The sequence below is a fragment of the Abramis brama genome (assembly GCF_963993115.1).
Source record: "Abramis brama genome assembly, chromosome: 5".
Classification (NCBI taxonomy): Eukaryota; Metazoa; Chordata; class Actinopteri; order Cypriniformes; family Leuciscidae; genus Abramis; species Abramis brama.
The window spans coordinates 7,473,007-7,493,035 of NC_139967.1; the positions used below are offsets into that span (position 1 = coordinate 7,473,007).

General features: G+C 36.7%; 2 protein-coding genes across 3 annotated transcripts in view; one reads left to right on the forward strand and one right to left on the reverse strand.

Annotated features, from left to right (window-relative positions):
- nf2a (NF2, moesin-ezrin-radixin like (MERLIN) tumor suppressor a) overlaps positions 1 to 3,547 on the reverse strand; it is a 41,818-nt gene extending 38,271 nt beyond the window's left edge. The window contains exons 1-3 of the mRNA XM_084115573.1: positions 3,408 to 3,547; positions 2,985 to 3,053; positions 2,680 to 2,816 (exon numbers count right to left, since the gene is read on the reverse strand). Of these exons, the coding sequence (XP_083971699.1) occupies positions 2,680 to 2,793 (114 nt within the window). The 5' untranslated portion in view covers positions 2,794 to 2,816; positions 2,985 to 3,053; positions 3,408 to 3,547. The remainder of the gene's footprint in view (positions 1 to 2,679; positions 2,817 to 2,984; positions 3,054 to 3,407) is intronic.
- A 696-nt stretch (positions 3,548 to 4,243) lies between these two features.
- Positions 4,244 to 19,305, forward strand: fbxo21 (F-box protein 21). Of its 2 annotated transcripts, none has more exons than XM_084113490.1 (12): positions 4,244 to 4,508; positions 5,219 to 5,354; positions 5,504 to 5,613; positions 5,717 to 5,838; positions 6,967 to 7,113; positions 7,366 to 7,502; positions 9,479 to 9,615; positions 9,755 to 9,934; positions 12,977 to 13,109; positions 14,966 to 15,156; positions 16,603 to 16,760; positions 18,445 to 19,305. In XM_084113490.1, the coding sequence occupies exons 1-12, from the start codon at positions 4,285 to 4,287 to the stop codon at positions 18,681 to 18,683; spliced, it is 1,914 nt and encodes a 637-aa protein (XP_083969616.1). In that variant the 5' UTR covers positions 4,244 to 4,284; the 3' UTR covers positions 18,684 to 19,305. The 2 variants fall into 2 exon arrangements, with proteins under 2 accessions (XP_083969616.1, XP_083969617.1); XM_084113491.1 differs by having other exon boundaries at positions 5,519 to 5,613.
- Positions 19,306 to 20,029: the final 724 nt, after the last annotated feature.

Sequence of the window (20,029 nt, forward strand, 5' to 3'; positions counted from 1 at the left end):
TTCACTCACGGCCCTAAATATTCAGCAGAGAAGTTATGTGGCTTTTTAGGGTGAAAAAAGTACTGAAAACTTGACAGAGTAACAGCACAAGAAAGAACAAAAGCAGAAACCTCAAAGTCAAATTCTGTCTTTATCCAATATTGAGCCCCACGCTATTACCCTCAAATCAGATTTCACTGACTGAACTAGACCCCAGGACTGTCTTTCTTGTTATACGGCACAAGATTAGATGACATCAGCACACGTAATACCAGTCCGGTATCACACAGAGATGAATTAAAATAAATATTAGCCTACAGCACAAATAAAAATGCAGATGAAGTGTTTTGAATTTCGAATAGAAAATATGCAGGCATTCTGTACTTCTAATAAGTTGCATGACAATGCTTAAACTGAAACCCATGATGAAAATATTTGAAATGCCTTATTTCAGGTGACAATCTGTGTGGAATCTGTTGTGCATTCTGACATTTCATTTTCACTTTAAATAGCATGCTAAATAAACCTGACTTTATGGTTTTTCCTCTAGTTTCAGGATTTCATTCCTAACTGTTTGGGGACCTTTTTCTGTCACTGTGAAATAATATCCATTACTATATACACAAAGGTTTAAAAAAAAATTGTGGTTTAGCAAACCCTGTAATTGACTTCAGTGCTGGGCTATCATCAGCTATGAATGATAAGCAATAAAATCTCAATGTCTGTGAGGAGAGAGAAAAAGCGAGACTATAAGAGAAATGGATTTTGTTTTCTAAATCCATGCTGCCACCAAGTGGTGTTGTTTATGAAATACAAAGATGCACCAAAATAGAATCTTAATTATGCTGAAATCAGATGTTGACCTTTAAAATTAATATTCTGGGTTAAATATTACTACTTAAGCTCTGAATTTGCTCTAAATGCTGATGATTACCAAAGAAAATAATTTAAATACATCCCTTAGTTTATAAAAATACATGTTCAGTATTGCACTTATAATGGAAGTCTATGGAGCTAAATGTTTTAACAGTTTTTGAAAGTATAGCAAGCAAGTTAAATCCAATATTTAACGTCATGATTTAGTAAAAGCTGTCACAAAACCACCAAACAATCCTATAAAATTGTTTACACAAAGCAAATTCCACTCACATGAATGACATCTGTAACAAATATCAATGTTAATCTGTATAAAACAGTATTTCTACTGCTAAAAGGATTTAAACAATTTCACTCAAATGCCATTTTTGTTCAAAATAATTAAGATAAAATACTGTTACTGTTTGTGGTAATCGATAGTATGAACTCGAACCTGTAATATTTCTCTATCAATATGAAAAAAAAAAAAATAATGTGTCTAATGAATACATCAACCAGAACAGCTACATCTGCTCACTTAATTCTAACTATACATTTAGTTTTGTGTCTAAAGCCACTTTGTAGTTCATATATATGCCCCCTTATCGGTATATGACAACCGCACCATGATCCCTCAGAACCTCACTGCCACCAAGGGAAATACTGTTAATGAGTGTGAAAGATCAAAAAAGAGTGAGAGACAGGCAAACACAGGCACAGGGCCTTGTGGAGTGGGACCATCGTGCCTCATGGGACATTAACTCGTGGTACCCGTCTGTCACGCAGTTCTCTTACCACCATCTGTTTCCCCTTAATTCAAAAACACTCTCTTGTGATGTTGTGTGTAAAAATAGGGCATCTTCCTGCAAGAAACTCAGTGGATGCTATGTGCAAATGAAGTGCCGCTCCACAGAGAAACCCTCTATATGCCTGCAGAACTCCCACCGGATTCACAGTTTGTAGAAAACACCTTTATATGTGGGAATGAGGATTACTGCGATACATGATGCTGCTTGCTTTGTAGATTTGTATGTTTGTTTTAGTTTTTTTTTCCATTCAAGCTGTTTTTTGAAAAGTTTTTGAGTTTATTTTTAAAGAAATATTATTTTCACAAACACAAAAGGAGATGTTAGGCAGAATGTTCAAGCTTCTGTTTTCCACACAAGAAAAGTGAATGGTGTTTTATATAGCCAAGCTCCAAAAAGGACACTAAAAACGGTCTATATTACGTGTGCACTGTATTTCTAGCCTTCTGGTAGCGTTGTGTGAAGAAAAACAAACAAATTTATTTTCAAAAGGTGATTTACTTTTATGGTGCTTTTTCAATAGCTTGGTGATATAAATCATCATCCCACGTTTGCTGTACGCAAGCTCTAGCTTGTATACATTCTCATGTATTCACAGAAAAAAAGAAATGAATACAGGATTGGAATGACATGAGGGGAGTAAATCCGTTTTGGGAAGAGCTGAACCGTTTCTCCATTCAAACAAAAAGCAGACAGGAATGTCTTGATGCAGCTCCGCTGGAGAAACAGGCCAGGTTGAGTGACTTGCTCAAGGGCACAACAGTGAGCCGGGCCGTTAAAATGTCGACAGCCTGGTGTCTTCCCTAAACTGTGCTTACATGCCCTCTGGTTGCTGATTAGAAGCATTGATCACTGACAGCACAGGTTTGGTTGTAGGCTACAATAGATTTACAACCATAATATAGCATGAATGTGATACGCACTCCTACATAGACAGCTTAAACTTAATTCCGTCATAATTCAAGGAGCTTCACCACCACATAAAAACAATGCATTTATACAAACATCACATTCACGCAAAATGCTCCGAGCCACTTACCTCGCAGCTAAACTCCAAGTCAGCATCCATTGTAACAATTGTGACGCTGAAGTTTTTGGCTTGTTTCCTCCAGAGGGAATTGAGTCCCATTTTTGATGCAAGGACACTTGCCATAATAGCTGCTTAACTTTCCACCTCTTTAGAAACAACATAAACCTGTTGACTAACTATATCTGAAGCATAGCTTATGATGAAACACATTAAGGGTTGACTTCTTGTTAAAAGCTTCAACCTAGCATTACTGGCAAATGTAACAATAAATGTAATTAAAGTGCATATCTAAAGGCAGGATGTTGACAAACCACCTGCATTAACTGTTTACTAGCAGCTGGGCACATACTATCCCTTTTACTTCCTCTAAAGCGCCATTAAGCCTGCAAGAAGATAAAAGGAAAAGAGAATAGCATAAGTTTACTGATGAATAACTTATTCGCTAGTAATATACTGCAGAGCAATAACAACAGACAAAAGAAGCAAATTTTAAACTACTATAAGCGTGATATAATCTGACAGATAACTGAGAACAAACAGTAACCTATTATATGACACTTAACTATACATTCGTGTAGCAAAATACTAACTTTTACAATACTTCACAACAATTGACGTAAGTTACTCATAAACGCTTGTTTATGCTAATCTACGGTTTCATGCCTCATTGTTTTGTTTTGTTATGAGTGTTTTTGACAGAATTGGACTGACAGCTCGTAAACCAGTTGCTAACTCACCTGTCGAGCCGTAAACACAGCTGAATTCCTGCGGTGTGTGTGTGTGATTCAAGCCCGTTTAAACACCTGACACACAAATACCGCTGCTGGTTTGACTCTTTCGGGCCAAAACTGCAGCTGAAACTTCGCGTGCGCGTGCACGAGGAGGAAGGACATGCGCAAAAGTGCGCTTCATTGAGCTAGTTAAAAGCCTTTTTTTCATTTCTTTTTTTTGTCAGGAGATAATACATCGCACAATACCCCAATTATTAAACAATTAAAGCACTTCCAGTCATTTATTTCCAAAAAGTAAAACTAAGATATTATTTTGGACATGCTGTAAATGCTAAGAATATTGCACTGTACATTTAGAGTAAATTCTTAACATAAAACGATAATTAATCACCTTCAAATTGTTTACTAATTTATACAATTATTACTTTTTAATTGTTATTTATAAATATGTAATTCGAATTAATTATTTAAATCAAATATAATATATGCTACTAAGATTCTAGATTTCCAGATTAAATGCGAAATCTATGTTTAGTTTTTGTTTTAAATGTTAAATTCAAATGAACGGAAAATAAATAAAAATAAAATAAAACAGATCGGTTAACTACTTTGAATCTTTGAATCCTTTACTAATTTATGCTTGAATTGTATTTTTATTTTAAAATATATACAATTCTAAATTATATACACTGTAATATATTATTAATTAATATTTATAGTAAATGTTAAATTTACGTGTTTCATTCAAATATAAATGGGTATATTCGGCTTATTTCCTTATTTCACGATATTCTCAAAGTTCAGCCCTTTGCACCAGAAAGGGGCGTGCTTTCGTTGACAACTGGGCGGGGCTTCGATGAGGTCATCGGAGTAAACAGAAAAGATGGCGACGCCATACACGGGAGATCGAGTTTTAGGGACAAATACGGATATTTCAGAGAGTTTCGCTAAGCAGTTAACCGATTTACCAGCCGAATTATTAGAGCATATATTGTGCTTTCCCGTTCTAAACCATATCGACATTAGCAACGTTTCCTGCACGTGCAAGAGGCTGCATGACGTGTGCCATGGCAGAGGAAAGGTCTGGGCGCATCAGTACAAACTCAGGTGGCATAAATTAAACACATTTCTAAAGCTTTGTACCTCCATCAACCTCGAGTTTTCAAACCATAAGAAATGTGTTTGATCCCTGATAGGTGGTTTAAGGTGTGCATTCAATGCGTGACTTGAGAGCTGTCAGGTCGTGTTCTCATTCTGCTGATGCACCAAATTCGGTCCTGTGTGCACATGCAGAGAGATGCATAACATGTAATATGTAACTATTACGGACTCACCTCCTATACGTTGAAATAACGAAATGCACTTATGATTGTTTACAACGTTTAGCGACATTAAACACATAAATGCATGAAATTCTGCTAATAATAAATCAACATAGGCCTACATGAAAAAAAAAAAAAAAAAACGTCTTTAAATAGAACTATAATTTTAAGTTTATTAAATGTATAGGTGTTATATAACAATAACTAGTAACTATTGTGTTTTAGTGTATACTATAGTTAGTTATGTTTTGGCAGATACATGCAAATTACATTTAGCATGAAATTTAATTGCACCCTCTGCCACAATTAACAATAATTTCTTTGTAATCTAGGTGATATATAAGCACACAAAAAAATATGCTTTAGAATATGACACACAACATTATCCTAGCCACATTTAAGGAATAGGTTTAATATATGTGTAATACCTTGCATTCTATATATATATATATATGTTTGGGGTCAAACATTACTGATGTATCATTAATGTTTTAGGTGGCCCAGGCTGCAGAGATTTTATCGGCATAATGAGTCGTACGATTGGCTAAAGGAATTCAAGAGCCGGGACATGGTTGGTCAACAGATAAGAAGAACAGTAGAGTCTATTTCCAAAAGGTTCTTCACAGAAGTTGTAAGTGACTCTACAAGAGACTGACTTACAAAGCTGTCACAATGTGCCGAAAATATCATAATATTTATGGCATGACAATTACGCAATGCTTTGGACACAGGTATATTTGTAAGGTAAGTTGGATTTAATCTATTATTTCTGTAACTCAGCCTTGCGTTGGTCAGGTTCTTGGAGACAGCTTTGCCGAAATCGAGTCTCTTGGTGCCCCAGAACACTTCTGTGAGGATGAGCTGCTTGGTATTTTGAACTCAGAGAAAAGGTTAGAGATGAGCTCACGCTTATGATATATATATATATTTTTTCTGAGCACTAAATGGTTTAACTGAATTTATGAATGTCCTCTTTTCCAATGATGCCTTCAGGAAAAGTTTGACACTTAAGTACTATGCAAAGAAAATCCTGTACTTCCTCCGACAGCAGAACATTTTGAGGAATTTGAAGGTTTTCTTTGAGCGACTACCAGAACAGCAATCCGCCCTGGAAGGTAAGCTCACAAAAAGACTAACAGAAAGTAATGTTTTATTTCTTATTAATGGAAAATGAAGTGCCCATATTTGGCTATTTTAAAGGTTCTTAATTTTGTTTCAAGGTCAAAAATACTTTCATTTTCACATAATATACATTGCAGCATCACTTCTTTTCTCACAGTGTCTGTAATGATTCTGTAAAGGAATCAGTCTCTCTAAGCCCCTCCTTTCTGTGAGCTACTCTGCTCTGATTGGTCAGATGGCCTTGTCTGTTGTTATTGGTCTACTGTTTACAGTATGTGTCGGAAACCAAACGGCCATTAGCATATCTGAAGTTCAGCTCCGGGGGCTTCCTCAGCACTTGATACACACACTGATACCAACAGTAATGATGGCGTCAGTTTTACTGTATCAATTCAAACCTCATACTCATATTCTGGAAGTGCGTGCAAAGTGTATTTGCTTTGGTAGCGCAGAATACAACGTCTTCTCGACATGAACACAAACCAAACTCTTCCAGGCCTCAGCTACAACTTCAGTGTTTGAGGGCGAGTCAAAATGACGTTGTTCTTGAATAGCCAATGAAGACTATAGGCTGGCATTATGCAAATTTGCTACAAACCTACACAGGTTTGTGCAGGAAGGAAGTAAAACTGGAATTGCTGACAACTCGTTTCAGGCAATTCAGAATTGGTTCTTTCTTTTGCGAGACAATAACTCATTTTACTGTACACTTCGATCTATGAAACTTTGCAGACCTTATACATTCACAAACAGGTATATTACACACTGCATGAAAGGTAATATCTGAAAATGCTACTATGCTTCATAATACCAGGGATGAGACCACATAAAGGCCAGGTTAATCGAAAAATATCTGTCATACTATAATGGTTATCATAGATAATAATCATAGCTCAAATAAAATTAAATGTGCGGCCACATAGTAGGCTTTTTTAAATTATTGTTTCGTATACAGGCTTACCAAAGTCATGCACAGCATATCATTCACAATGTGATTTAGGATGACCCTATCTCACCAAAGTTTACTCACTTCATTATTATGGATGATTGAGGTTGAACATGGAATTATAGTTTAAATCAAAGATTTGAGTCAAACAACACGTCTGTTTGTTTAATTCCAGGTGCTGTTTTGGTCGACCAGTATTGCAACCCTCTGACTGATTTTACCCTTGAGAGCATTTCTGCACAGATAGAAGAAATCACTGACAAGGTGAAGAAGCATCTGCGAGTAAAAAACGCCACACACCCAATTCTACGAGCCAGTCAAGGTCAGTCCGCAAAGAGAGATCCGGAAAATTCAATTTACTGTTCTCATGAGGTCTATTAGTCAGACCCGTGTAGCCGGGCTTATGTTCTCCCCGTCGTCCGATAAAAGCTTTCAGCTCGATGTCGATGACATAAATGTCTTGTTTGTCTCTTAGCTTAATTTTCAACATTTTTTTAATTTATTTTGGACTGCACTGGGAAACCACAATAGCATTGTTGATCTTAAAGCTGTAGCGTCCTATATCTGTCTTCAGGTGACTGCTTCGTTCTGGAAGACTTGGAGTTACAAAGGCAAGTCATATGCGCTCTGAACGCTGTTCTATATGACCAGCTACAGTACAAGGGCAATGAGCGGGACTACTACAATCCACTGAACTCATACATACATCAGGTACTGGAGTCACATGGATATAATACTCGTTTCCAAAATACTTTACAAGCATACACATATGCACGTATACAATGTGCATTACATGAACAAATAACTTTGAGTAACATGTACATTTACATAGTACTATATCATTTACATATATATATATATATATATATACAGTGCAATGCATAAGTGAATACACCCATGCTAAAGTTGACTAAAAAGAGGAATAAAAAATCATATTTTGGAAATTGAACTTAATGCCTTAATTAAAAATATTAGGAAAAATCCAACCTTTAAGGACACCAATTTTCTTTGTGAATGAATAATGTATCGTAAATAAATAAATGTTCTTCCTTAAAATACATGGTGCATAAGTGAGTACACCCCTATGTTAAATTCCCATAGAGGCAGGCAGATTTTTATTTTTAAGTATTTTTAAAAAAAAAATCCTGATAAAGTTCCCTTGGCCTTTGGAATTAAAATAGCCCCACATCATCACATAGCCTTCACCATACCTAGAGATTGGCATGGGGTACTTTCCATAAGATCATCTCTCAATGCAAATCAAACTAGCTTTTAGGCTAACTGAAATAAAATCATGCCAATCTCTAGGTATGGTGAAGGCTATGTGATGATGTGGGGCTATTTTAATTCCAAAGGCCAAGGGAACTTTATCAGGATGCATAGTATCCTAAAAAAAAATTAAAAAAAATACTTAAAAATAAAAATCTGCCTGCCTCTATGGGAATTTAACATAGGGGTGTACTCACTTATGCACCATGTATTTTAAGGAAGAACATTTATTTATTTACGATACATTATTCATTCACAAAGAAAATTGGTGTCCTTAAAGGTTGGATTTTTCCTAATTTTTTAAATTAAGGCATTAAGTTCAATTTCCAAAATATGATTTTTTATTCCTCTTTTTAGTCAACTTTAGCATGGGTGTATTCACTTATGCATTGCACTGTATATATATATATATATATATATATATATATATATATATATATATATATATATATATATATATATATATATATATATATATATATATACTGTATATATAATTTAGTTTATATAAATTATATAAAGTATATATAATTTATTCAATGAATACAAAAGGCTGCAAGCATTTTATGAGTTTTTATAGTATGTGTGAGTTCCAGGAGGTGTTTATGTTTATCAGCAAAAATTTTGTCCACTCTGAGGTTTATTTTGTAAAAATTATCATAATTCTGCTAGCAAATTAAAAAACCTGTACTTATTATCTCCAGACAATATAGCAGAACAGAATTTGAGTGATGCAACAGAGCAGGTACCGTTGCCAATTCATTATGTCATTATCCTGACAACATCTTTGTGCCGACATGTTATTGTATTTAAACTAAGATACTGTTTAAAAGTTTGCAGTGGGTACGATTTTTTTTATGTGTTTGAAAGAAGTCTCTTCTGCTCACCAAGGCTGAATTTATTTGATAAAAAATACAGTAACAATACAGTATTATTACAATATATTTCAATATGTTATTTAATTTTACATTTATTTAAACTGATAAAAAAATCAGGATTGTCAGGATTGTTTGATGAATATAAATATTAGAAGAACAGTGTTTATTTGAAATAGTATTAAAACTACTTTATAAAAGTATTAACTGTCACCTGTGATTAATCTAATGCATCCTTGCTAAATAAAAGTATTCATTTTTTATTTTTTTAATCTACTGACCCCAAACTTTTGAAGAGTACAGTATGTTGGGGTGATAAACACTCATCCACAGCAAAAGAAATAAAAACACTTCCAAAGTAAAATAAATACCTGTAATTGACAAAACACTAAAGGAACATAATGTTACCTTCCATCTAATTGTGCTGGAAGTAAAAACATCATATTTACATTAAAGCATTGTATTGTATACATTGTATTGTAATGTGTAAGTGTAGACAGAAATGTAGTTTATTTCTCACAGTGTTGGCCCCTTTGTGGTCAGGTGCTGGTCCGTCGTACAGGCATTCCCATCAGCCTCTCTGTGCTCTACATGACTCTGGCTAGGAAGTTAGGAGTTCCTCTGGAGCCTGTCAACTTCCCCAACCATTTCCTGCTCCGCTGGTGCCAGAATCAAAGCAGGTGGGTGTTTTCCACTTTCCACCTATTGCAATCTGTCAAAATGAAATCACATAGCAAACACCATTCAGTTCATTGCTTTAATTAAAATATGCTTAAAAGTTAAACGACAACATAAGTTGACTTGTGATGTGTTTTGCAGGAATGGTGACATCTACGACTATGTATACATTGACGCGTTTGGAAATGGAAAGCAGCTGGCTGCTAAAGAGTGTGAGTATCTGATCCGACACCAGGTGACAGCAGATTACTACAGCGCTATAAGCACCAGCGAGCTGCTGCTGAGGATGGTGGGAAACCTGCTTAACATTGGCAAGAGAGGGTGAGACTCAGGGGCCGTTTACACCACACCATTTTCAACTAAAAACGGAAAACTTTTTATGCGTTTTGGTTGTTCATTTACCTGATAACATCGTTTTGGGGGCCTGAAGATGCAAACTTTTGAAAATGGGTTTAAATTTTTTTGAAAACGATACTGTTATTTAGTGGTCGACCAATATTGTTTTTTTGATGGCCGATGTGGATATCTTAGAGAGCAGGGTGGCCGATAAAAAGCTGATATTTTTATATATATAAATATATATTTCTTTTGCTTATATATATACAGTGAGGAAAATAAGTATTTGAACACCCTGCTATTTTGCAAGTTCTCCCACTTGGAAATCATGGAGGGGTCTGAAATTGTCATCGTAGGTGCATGTCCACTGTGAGAGACATAATCTAAAAAAAAAATCCAGAAATCACAATATATGATTTTTTAACTATTTATTTGTATGATACAGCTGCAAATAAGTATTTGAACACCTGTCTATCAGCTAGAATTCTGACCCTCAAAGACCTGTTAGTCTGCCTTTAAAATGTCCACCTCCACTCCATTTATTATCCTAAATTAGATGCACCTGTTTGAGGTCGTTAGCTGCATAAAGACACCTGTCCACCCCATACAATCAGTAAGAATCCAACTACTAACAAGGCCAAGACCAAAGAGCTGTCCAAAGACACTAGAGACAAAATTGTACACCTCCACAAGGCTGGAAAGGGCTACGGGGAAATTGCCAAGCAGCTTGGTGAAAAAAGGTCCACTGTTGGAGCAATCATTAGAAAATGGAAGAAGCTAAACATGACTGTCAATCTCCCTCGGACTGGGGCTCCATGCAAGATCTCACCTCGTGGGGTCTCAATGATCCTAAGAAAGGTGAGAAATCAGCCCAGAACTACACGGGAGGAGCTGGTCAATGACCTGAAAAGAGCTGGGACCACCGTTTCCAAGGTTACTGTTGGTAATACACTAAGACGTCATGGTTTGAAATCATGCATGGCACGGAAGGTTCCCCTGCTTAAACCAGCACATGTCAAGGCCCGTCTTAAGTTTGCCAATGACCATTTTGATGATCCAGAGGAGTCATGGGAGAAAGTCATGTGGTCAGATGAGACCAAAATATAACTTTTTGGTCATAATTCCACTAAATGTGTTTGGAGGAAGAAGAATGATGAGTACCATCCCAAGAACACCATCCCTACTGTGAAGCATGGGGGTGGTAGCATCATGCTTTGGGGGTGTTTTTCTGCACATGGGACAGGGCGACTGCACTGTATTAAGGAGAGGATGACCGGGGCCAAGTATTGCGAGATTTTGGGGAACAACCTCCTTCCCTCAGTTAGAGCATTGAAGATGGGTCGAGGCTGGGTCTTCCAACATGACAATGACCCAAAGCACACAGCCAGGATAACCAAGGAGTGGCTCTGTAAGAAGCATATCAAGGTTCTGGTGTGGCCTAGCCAGTCTCCAGACCTAAACCCAATAGAGAATCTTTGGAGGGAGCTCAAACTCCGTGTTTCTCAGCGACAGCCCAGAAACCTGACTGATCTAGAGAAGATCTGTGTGGAGGAGTGGGCCAAAATCCCTCCTGCAGTGTGTGCAAACCTGGTGAAAAACTACAGGAAACGTTTGACCTCTGTAATTGCAAACAAAGGCTACTGTACCAAATATTAACATTGATTTTCTCAGGTGTTCAAATACTTATTTGCAGCTGTATCATACAAATAAATAGTTAAAATATCATACATTGTGATTTCTGGATTTTTTTTTATTTAGATTATGTCTCTCACAGTGGACATGCACCTACGATGACAATTTCAGACCCCTCCATGAAGTGGGAGAACTTGCAAAATAGCAGGGTGTTCAAATACTTATTTTCCTCACTGTATATATATATATATATATATATATATATATATATATATATATATATATATATATATACTTTATATTAATTTTAATCAATATTTAATAAATTAGAAATAAATTAGAAAATAAATCTTTAAAATAAACATGCTTATAACTTTAGATGGCAACTTTTTGAATCTGCAATCCTATTACAGTTTTTTTCACAAATAAAGTAATTGTTTAAAAATATATGAATATGTGAATAAAAAGGAAGTAAACACTGTAACGGCACTCAGTAATCTGGTGCGCATTTGCTGAATGTTGACGGTAAATGAGAAAGTATTTTAGCCAGATTGTTTGCCTTTTCTGTTACAAATAATATAAAAGCAAACGCTTTACTTTTTCACATACCATTTACTTTCTTTGTTTACCAGTTCTGTCTAACAAAGTATTAGATATGACTGACAGAGATCGTAAACTAATGAAGACGGAGAATGTGAGTGAGCGCTGTGTGATCAGGCGCTGCCGTTCTCTTCTCAGGCGCTGGTGTTCTCAGCGCAACCCGTCAAAATAAAAGTCCGGAGCGACGTAAAAATAAAACTCCTGCTTCCAACACATCGGCCAATCAGAAAAACGTATTGACCAATGCCGATATTTTAAAAATGGCAAATATCGGCCTTGGCGATATATCGGTGGACCACTACTGTTATTGTCTCGGTTTACAAAAAACGTGAACCATTGTAATGAAACGGTAATTTCATGCGCATGCGTATTACGTGTTCAAGAAAGTAGCGTTTCTTTACAAAATGATATCGCCAACAACTGGCCTGGCAGCAGAATACAGCGTTTTTAGTCGTTTTTTCAGATTAGTGTGAATGGAGATCGTTTTGACAATGTTGTTGTCTGTGCATGAAAAACATGACGGAAAAACTGTTTTTAGTACTTCGTTGTTTTGTAAACGTGCCCTCATGCTTTCATTACTGTACTTGTGCTTTTATGCATCATGAACAGTCTTATTGTCAGAATATAAAACCTATTTCATGCTGCATGTGTACTCATTAGTAATCCAGTCAGGCGATTCTGCAGTTTAGACTGTTTTATGTAAATGAAATTAGTTTTCTTGGCTGTCAGCTAAACTTGTGAATTAGTCAGACCCATGTTTGTTACAAAATGTGCTTGCTTTTGCTTTTTGTCTAGGGAAGGGAATGAGAAATCATATCAGCTCCTGCGGGACTCTCTGGATCTCTATCTCACTATTAACCCTGATAACGTGCAGTATCTTCTGCTGCAGGCCCGCCTCTACTTCCATCTGGGCATCTGGCCTGAGAAAGTGAGTTCAGTCTCACAGATGAGACTTGAATGTCAGTAACAATCCACAATTCACAGTAGAAAACCTATGCTTAAAGCTACACTGTGTAGGATTTTCTCCCATCTAGCGGTGAAATTGCTTATGACTACCAACTGAATATTACTTTCTAGCCCCTCCCATTCCGAGGGCGTTTTAATTCCTACGGTGGCCGTATTATTTCAAATCTGCCGGCAGTCGCGAGTAATCTCCCCCTCACATTCGTCACGGTGCCACTGAGTGTAAAAACGCGAAAGGCGAAGCTTGAATTTCCAGGTATGTCCCTCTTTGGCTAATATATTTTCAAGATGGAGGCGCAACATGGCTGCCGCCATTCGAGCGACTTGCTCGTATGTATTCTGAATGGCAGATTCTACGCTTACGAGAATACTTGATTAGTTGGTAGAAGTAATTACACATTAATGAGCACATATCATTTTGAAGAACAAAGTGTTTTTTGCTAAGAATCAACTTAAAAAATTACACAGTGTAGCTTTAAAGGGATGGTTCAGAGTAAAATCAACCCTAGGGTCCTTTGAACCATGACCTCGAGCCAAACACTGCCCCCCCCAGAAACCTTTTTTCCCTTGGTCGAACATTATTAAAGTTAGAGCTTATTTAGAGATATCAGCCGGATGGCTTAGTGCAGGCGCTAATGGATCCTATGATGTATCTCGTAAATTACCCCACTAATAATGCCCAGAATGGTCCAAACGTCTACAGTAGTACAAATAGGTTCTTTACTCATAAAATGAGGCATTGGAAAGTTTGTAAGTACATCAGGAGTTTATTTAAATAACAATCATGCTACCGCTAACCCGGACGTCGACGTCACTTCCGTGATTTGGGAAAAGCACGTAAAAGTCCTGGCAGAAAGCGATGCATAAGGATGTAGTGTAACAACGAATTGTTATTTTTTCCGAAGTGTTGACAACTTCGTGTTAACTAATAATTGTTGCAAACTGGTACTACCAACAAAATATTAGTGCATTCCTGGAACTGGGCGTCGTTACACTACATCCTTATGCATCGCTTTCTGCCAGGACTTTTACGTGCTTTTCCCAAATCATGGAAATGACATCGACGTCCGGATTGTCATGAGGTGCACCTGGTCTGCAACAATGTTTAGGTCACTTCAGAAGACTGGGATTAAGCCCCTTGTTTCATATGATTTATTTTATGATCTCTTTATGAACGTTTTTGAACAGTAAGGGTTTTGAGTGAATAGACTTTCAGTAGGGCGACAGAAATCTCTGAGATTTCATTAAAAATATCTTCATTTGTTTCAAAGATGAATGAAAGTATATGGTTTTGGAATTGCACGAGGGTGAGTAATTGATGACAGAATTTTCATGTTTGGGTGAACTATCCCTTTAAAGAGGGTAATTGCTGTTTTGAAGGTGGATACTGTTTGCACCAAGTATAAATAGCACTAAATAGCACCCCTGGTTACACTAAGTGCAAATAGTGACATGCTATTCTCAAAGTGTGTAAACAAAAGTAATATGCTATTTTACTAAGGGTATATTATCTGTGCAGTCTGCCAAAAAGATTAGCTATTTGCACAATGGGAATATTAAGCATCACTTTTACATTTCTAATAGATGTTTTTCACACGGTACCTAACACACAACTTAAAAGGGAATGTATATGTTGCACTTGCATTGGGAATTTGTGATGGTGAATATTGCGATTAAACCACAAAGTACTCATCATCTTTTTATGATTAAGGATAATAATTGAATTTCATCATTGTCTATATTAATATTTGAATGGGAGAAAAGTGTAAGCAGTGTGTGTGTAATACGCAGGTTTGTTTGATGTGATTGTCTCTGTCTCAGGTGTTGGACATTCTGCAGCACATTCAGGCTCTGGACCCGTCCCAGCACGGAGCGGTCGGGTATCTGGTGCAGCATACGCTCGAGCACATCCAGCATAAGAGACATCCGGAAGAGCCGGAGGTGAAGAGACGCAGCGCGCCGGAGCACAGGGACGTACAGTACTCTGTAGGCCTCGTCATGAAACATAAGAGGTGGGTTCCTGTCTGTGTGAGCTGCACACCTGAAACTCCATTTAATCTGAAATTTTAGAACAGCAACATAAGCTTCTATCTTGAAAACTACAGTGTTCTCTTTTTTTTAACTAACCAACATGGCTATACTATATAATACTGCAAAGTTTTATATTTTGCCTCAGTTTCGGGTGAAATATTCCCTAAGCACTACAAGTCAAAAGTTTGAAATAAATAAAATGTTCTTATGTTCACTGATGCTGCATTTTATTTGATTTAAAATATACAGTAAAAACAGTAACTTTGTGAAATATGATTAAAATTCACCTGTTTTCTATTTGAATATATTTTAAAATATAATTTATTCCTGTGATGCAAATCTGAATTTTCTACATCAATACTCCAGTCTTCAGTGTCACATGATCCTTCAGAAATCATTCTGATATGTTGATTTGCTGCTCGGTTATCATCAATTGTTATTGGTTCTCAATTATTAATAATGGTTTTTAATATTATCAATGTTGAAAACAGTTTTTGCTGCTTAATATTTTTGTGGAAACCATGATTAATTTTTTCATAGAAAGTTCATTGAACAGAATTTTTCAAATATAAATAATTTGTTCCAATATCGATTTGTTACATCTAATATCTATTAATATCATAAATATCTTTACTGTCACTTTTGATCTGTTTAATGTGTACTTTATGAATAAAATTATTAATTTATTTTCTTGTTTTTAAATCTTACTTAACCCACACTTTTGAATGATAGTGTATCACGGTATCCACAAAAATATTAAGGAGCAAAAGATTTTGTGTTTTCAAAATTGATAATAAAAATAAATATTTCTTGCACACCAAATCAGCAAATTAGAATGATTTCTGAAGGATCATGTGACACTAAAAGCGTAAACAGTTCTTTTAATTTGCTATAATATTCCGCAATATTACTGTTTTAATGTATATTTAATCAAATAAATGCAGCCTTGGTGAGCAGAAGAGACTTAGAAGAGACAAAAAATCCTTCCTACTAAATCCTGTTCCTACTTTTCCTATTTTTATTATTTATTTAAATTTTACATTTATATTTTACATTCAAAAGCTTAGGGTCAGTAAAACATTTATATAGCTTTTTTTTGTATGAGAGAAGACATAATTTGTGGAAGTGATTGCTTCCACAAATAATTAGACTCTTTCAATATGAATGGAAAACTTACTTTTCCAGTAAAAAGTGAATCTCTTCCAATGCATCTGAAACAGAAACACACAAGTTTAGCTAGAAAAACATAGGACAGGAGTAAAAAGAGCAGCAAACAGTGTTAGCTAGTGTGATAAGCAGCTGCCGTCAGTGCTCAAGGTCATACTTGTGTGTTTGTATGATGCCAAATAATACAATGTGAAAAGAGGCTAATTTACAATAGGAATATTTGGTTAAGAATGTTCTCAAACTGTCCAATGTCCTCACAGGTCAGGCTACAACTGCGTTATCTATGGATGGGACCCTAAATGCACCATGAGTCAGGAGTGGATTAACACCATGAGGGTCCATCAACTGTCTAAGGGGGCTGATCAGCCATTTTACAACGTCCTAGTGCAGGACGGGACCTGTAGATACGCTGCGCAAGGTGAGACTTTCCGTGAGTCAAGATCAGTGGGATCATTTTAGCAATGGAAATTATTTGATTCATTTTTTTTATTTATTTTATTTTATAGGTTGTGCATATACTTTTGGAGACTGGTATCTGAAAACTGGGTCTTTATCCTAATTGCTCTCAATTTCATTAGCAGCAGTGAATCATTTCTTTGGGGGCAAATGGGTCAGGTTCCTTTTGGAGGAACTAATTTAGCTTCTACTTCAGAGTAGGGTCTAAACCAGCACTATAGGAGTGACGTACCAGTGGCGTAAGTGTACACTGATTGGCCGAACGCACGTGAAACACCAGCACCCGTCCAAAAGCCGTGTACACACAGATTATAGCCTTTATGTTTACTCCATGAACTAACTCTACGAACATGGAAAACAGTGATAGGTGGACCTCTCGACCTTTACGCTAAGGAGAAAATCCAACGCAACTTTGAGGGGACCAAGAGAAACTTGATTATGTATTTCTGCTGAGCAACACTGGACATCAACCACACGGCAAACGCTAATACCTTTTCAAATACTGTCTACTTTCTTTGTGTAACAGTTCTATATAATAACGTATAAGACTTGACTGTTAGACAGATCGTAAACTAATGAACATGGAGAATGTGTGCTCTGGCATTCTCAGCGCCGTCAAAATAAAAGTCACAATGACTTGCGTCACTTCAGAGTTCCTACTGGCGGTGCGAATGCAACCAGATGGCCTTAGGGGAACATTCAGTTCTCAGGGAACCACCCTGGTTGTTAGTTCCCCTAACAAAGTTCAAAGAACTACCCGGTACAAAAGGATTTTGAATAATTCCCGCCCAAGGCAAATGCGAAAAAGGGGCCGACGCCTGGTTGAGTAGCGTTAGTAGTGTGTTGAAACCAAGCTGCACCCTTCCGGTCTCTCTCTTGAATCCAACACGGAAGTGATTTAAACTGCAGTTCATCAACTGGCCGCTAGAGACAGGCTCCAAAAGAGTCAACTCCATAGAGCCCCCATGTTAATATACCCAACTTTACAGCAGATTTTTTTTTTTTTTTTACAACCTGTTATAAAAAGTAGTTTTGATCTATATAGCTAATTTTACCCTTTATAACCACTTATTCTGTGATTAAAAAAAATAATAATAATTTTTGAACTCTGTTCTGCATAATTAAGGGCGTGGCCACTTGAGTGACAGGTGGATTGCCGCTGCTGTCACTACTAGCCGTTTGTCTGCTGTCTGTTAGCCGTCACGTCACCTCAGCTAATCCCACCTCTTTGCCCATTTTCGGTTATCCGAGAGTGACGCGCTGCCCACTTTGGGCTTCAAAAATGCTCTTCAGAAACCTACGGGTGACGTCACGGACACTACTTCCATATTTTTTTACAGTCTATGGTTGAAACTCACGGTTATGGTAAGGGGCATGACATTTCCGAAGCACGCTCGAAGTGGACAAGCGGTTGACCAATAACTACACACTGGTCCAGCCGACCAATCAGAGCCCTTTTCAGAAGGAGGGGCTTTATAGAAACAGGAGCTAAACAGAGCGTTACTGACAGACTGGGAAGAGAGGAGCTGCCATTGTAAAATATGTGAAAGTGTCTTTGAACATTCAAGCATGAAAACCTATCCTGGTAGAGCCCAAAAAAACAAAATCAAATCTAAGAAACCCTCACTTTCTCTTTTCATTTGCAGAGAATCTGGAGCCTCACTCTGCCCCGCTGGAGATCGCTCACCCCGAGGTCGGCCGCTACTTCGCTGAGTTTTCTGACACACACTACATCGCTAATGAAGAGCTCCAGGCGCGTTACCCAGAGGACATGTGCAAGACCCACAGGACTGTAGAGGAGCTTTACCACGGCCTCAACCCAAACTCAGGCCAACCATCCGAGCCAACCGCCAACTTCCAGGACCATGATTTATTAGATCCATAGACCAGAATGCCACCTCTTTCCCTCCCTCCTCATTTTAAATGCGAAAAGTCACTCAATTTGTCCTGTACTATTACAGGAAGTTGCTCAATACAACTGACAATGGACCGAATTTGATGTTTGGAGTTCTTGTTAAGGCCAAAACCAGTAGTTTTTATTTAATTCATTTCCTTTGTACAACATCCTTGTCCTAGATCAGTTTTACGGGCAACTTTGACCCCAGAGCTGCAAATGTAGTCTGAAAGAAATAATTGTAGAATTTGAGTGGTTGAGTACAAATGATGTGGTTGAGTTACAGTATTATAATATATATAGAGATTATATGAACCTACACTACAGGAGGGTCTGAACTTCTGTACAGTATATGTGTTGATGATCAGCTTCAGGCCCGTCCATTATGTCGTTACTAATGCACTAATTTCATATATGTTAATATGTTAACAAACATGCACTTGACATGAAGTAAAATGTCTTAACACTGTCACCTTGAACTATTTTGTAATGTTTACTTCAAAGTTATTTAAAAAAAAGACCTAGAGAACAAGGGCTTAAGGAATTCTTGGCTCATGGTTGTAAAGCATTGAGAATATAAGAATGAATCTCAATAAAAAAAAAAGAATCCCCATTTCTAGTGGTTCAGTTATTTATTTATTTTTGGTTGTTTATTTTATTTTTATGGCTTATCTATAGCTTTGTAAGTTTAGGGAGATTTTAAGATTCCTTTTCAGTATTTTATTATTCAAATAATCAAATATTAATTTGGTTTATTAAGAAAAAAATAAAAATGTTAAATATCTTGGTAGATAATTGAGATTCCATTTTCAAGTTTCTCTCAAGCAAAACATTTTGACGTCACCAAACAAATGTATGCAAATTTGAGACATTGACCACGTGAACTCTTGTACAGATGGTAAGATTTCCCTATGATGCTCTTTAGAATATTCTTCAATATTCTGGAGAACATGACCGTCAGGTTTTTTGTTTTTTTTCGAGTTGAGATACAAATCAAATATTAAAACATTCTGAAATTCATGTTAATTAGTCAATTAATATCTTTACTTAAATTGTTATGCTGATTATTTTATATTTTCACTAGTAGTCTCAGTCTATTGTTTCCCACTGTATATGACAATATATCGACAGCACTGTTTTATCAAGCGACAAACAAGTCAGGGCGATGTCCCTCTTGTATCCAAAGCAGAGTGTGTTTGCATTAACTTTAACACTCATCCAAAGTCACACAACCTCAAATATTTATAATGCAAGCATCTGCCACACCATAGGCCTACCTTTCTCGGCTGCAGAAGATGGATTGGGTAAATATCACAAACACATTATTTGCAGTGTTG

Excerpts from the sequence above, each read along its gene's own strand:
- fbxo21 (XM_084113490.1), top strand. The coding sequence starts at position 4,285 with ATGGCGACGCCATACACGGGAGATCGAGTTTTAGGGACAAATACGGAT. Across the intron at positions 9,616-9,754 it reads TGGTGCCAGAATCAAAGCAG|GAATGGTGACATCTACGACT; the intron begins GTGGGTGTTTTC and ends TGTGTTTTGCAG. Across the intron at positions 15,157-16,602 it reads CTCGTCATGAAACATAAGAG|GTCAGGCTACAACTGCGTTA; the intron begins GTGGGTTCCTGT and ends ATGTCCTCACAG.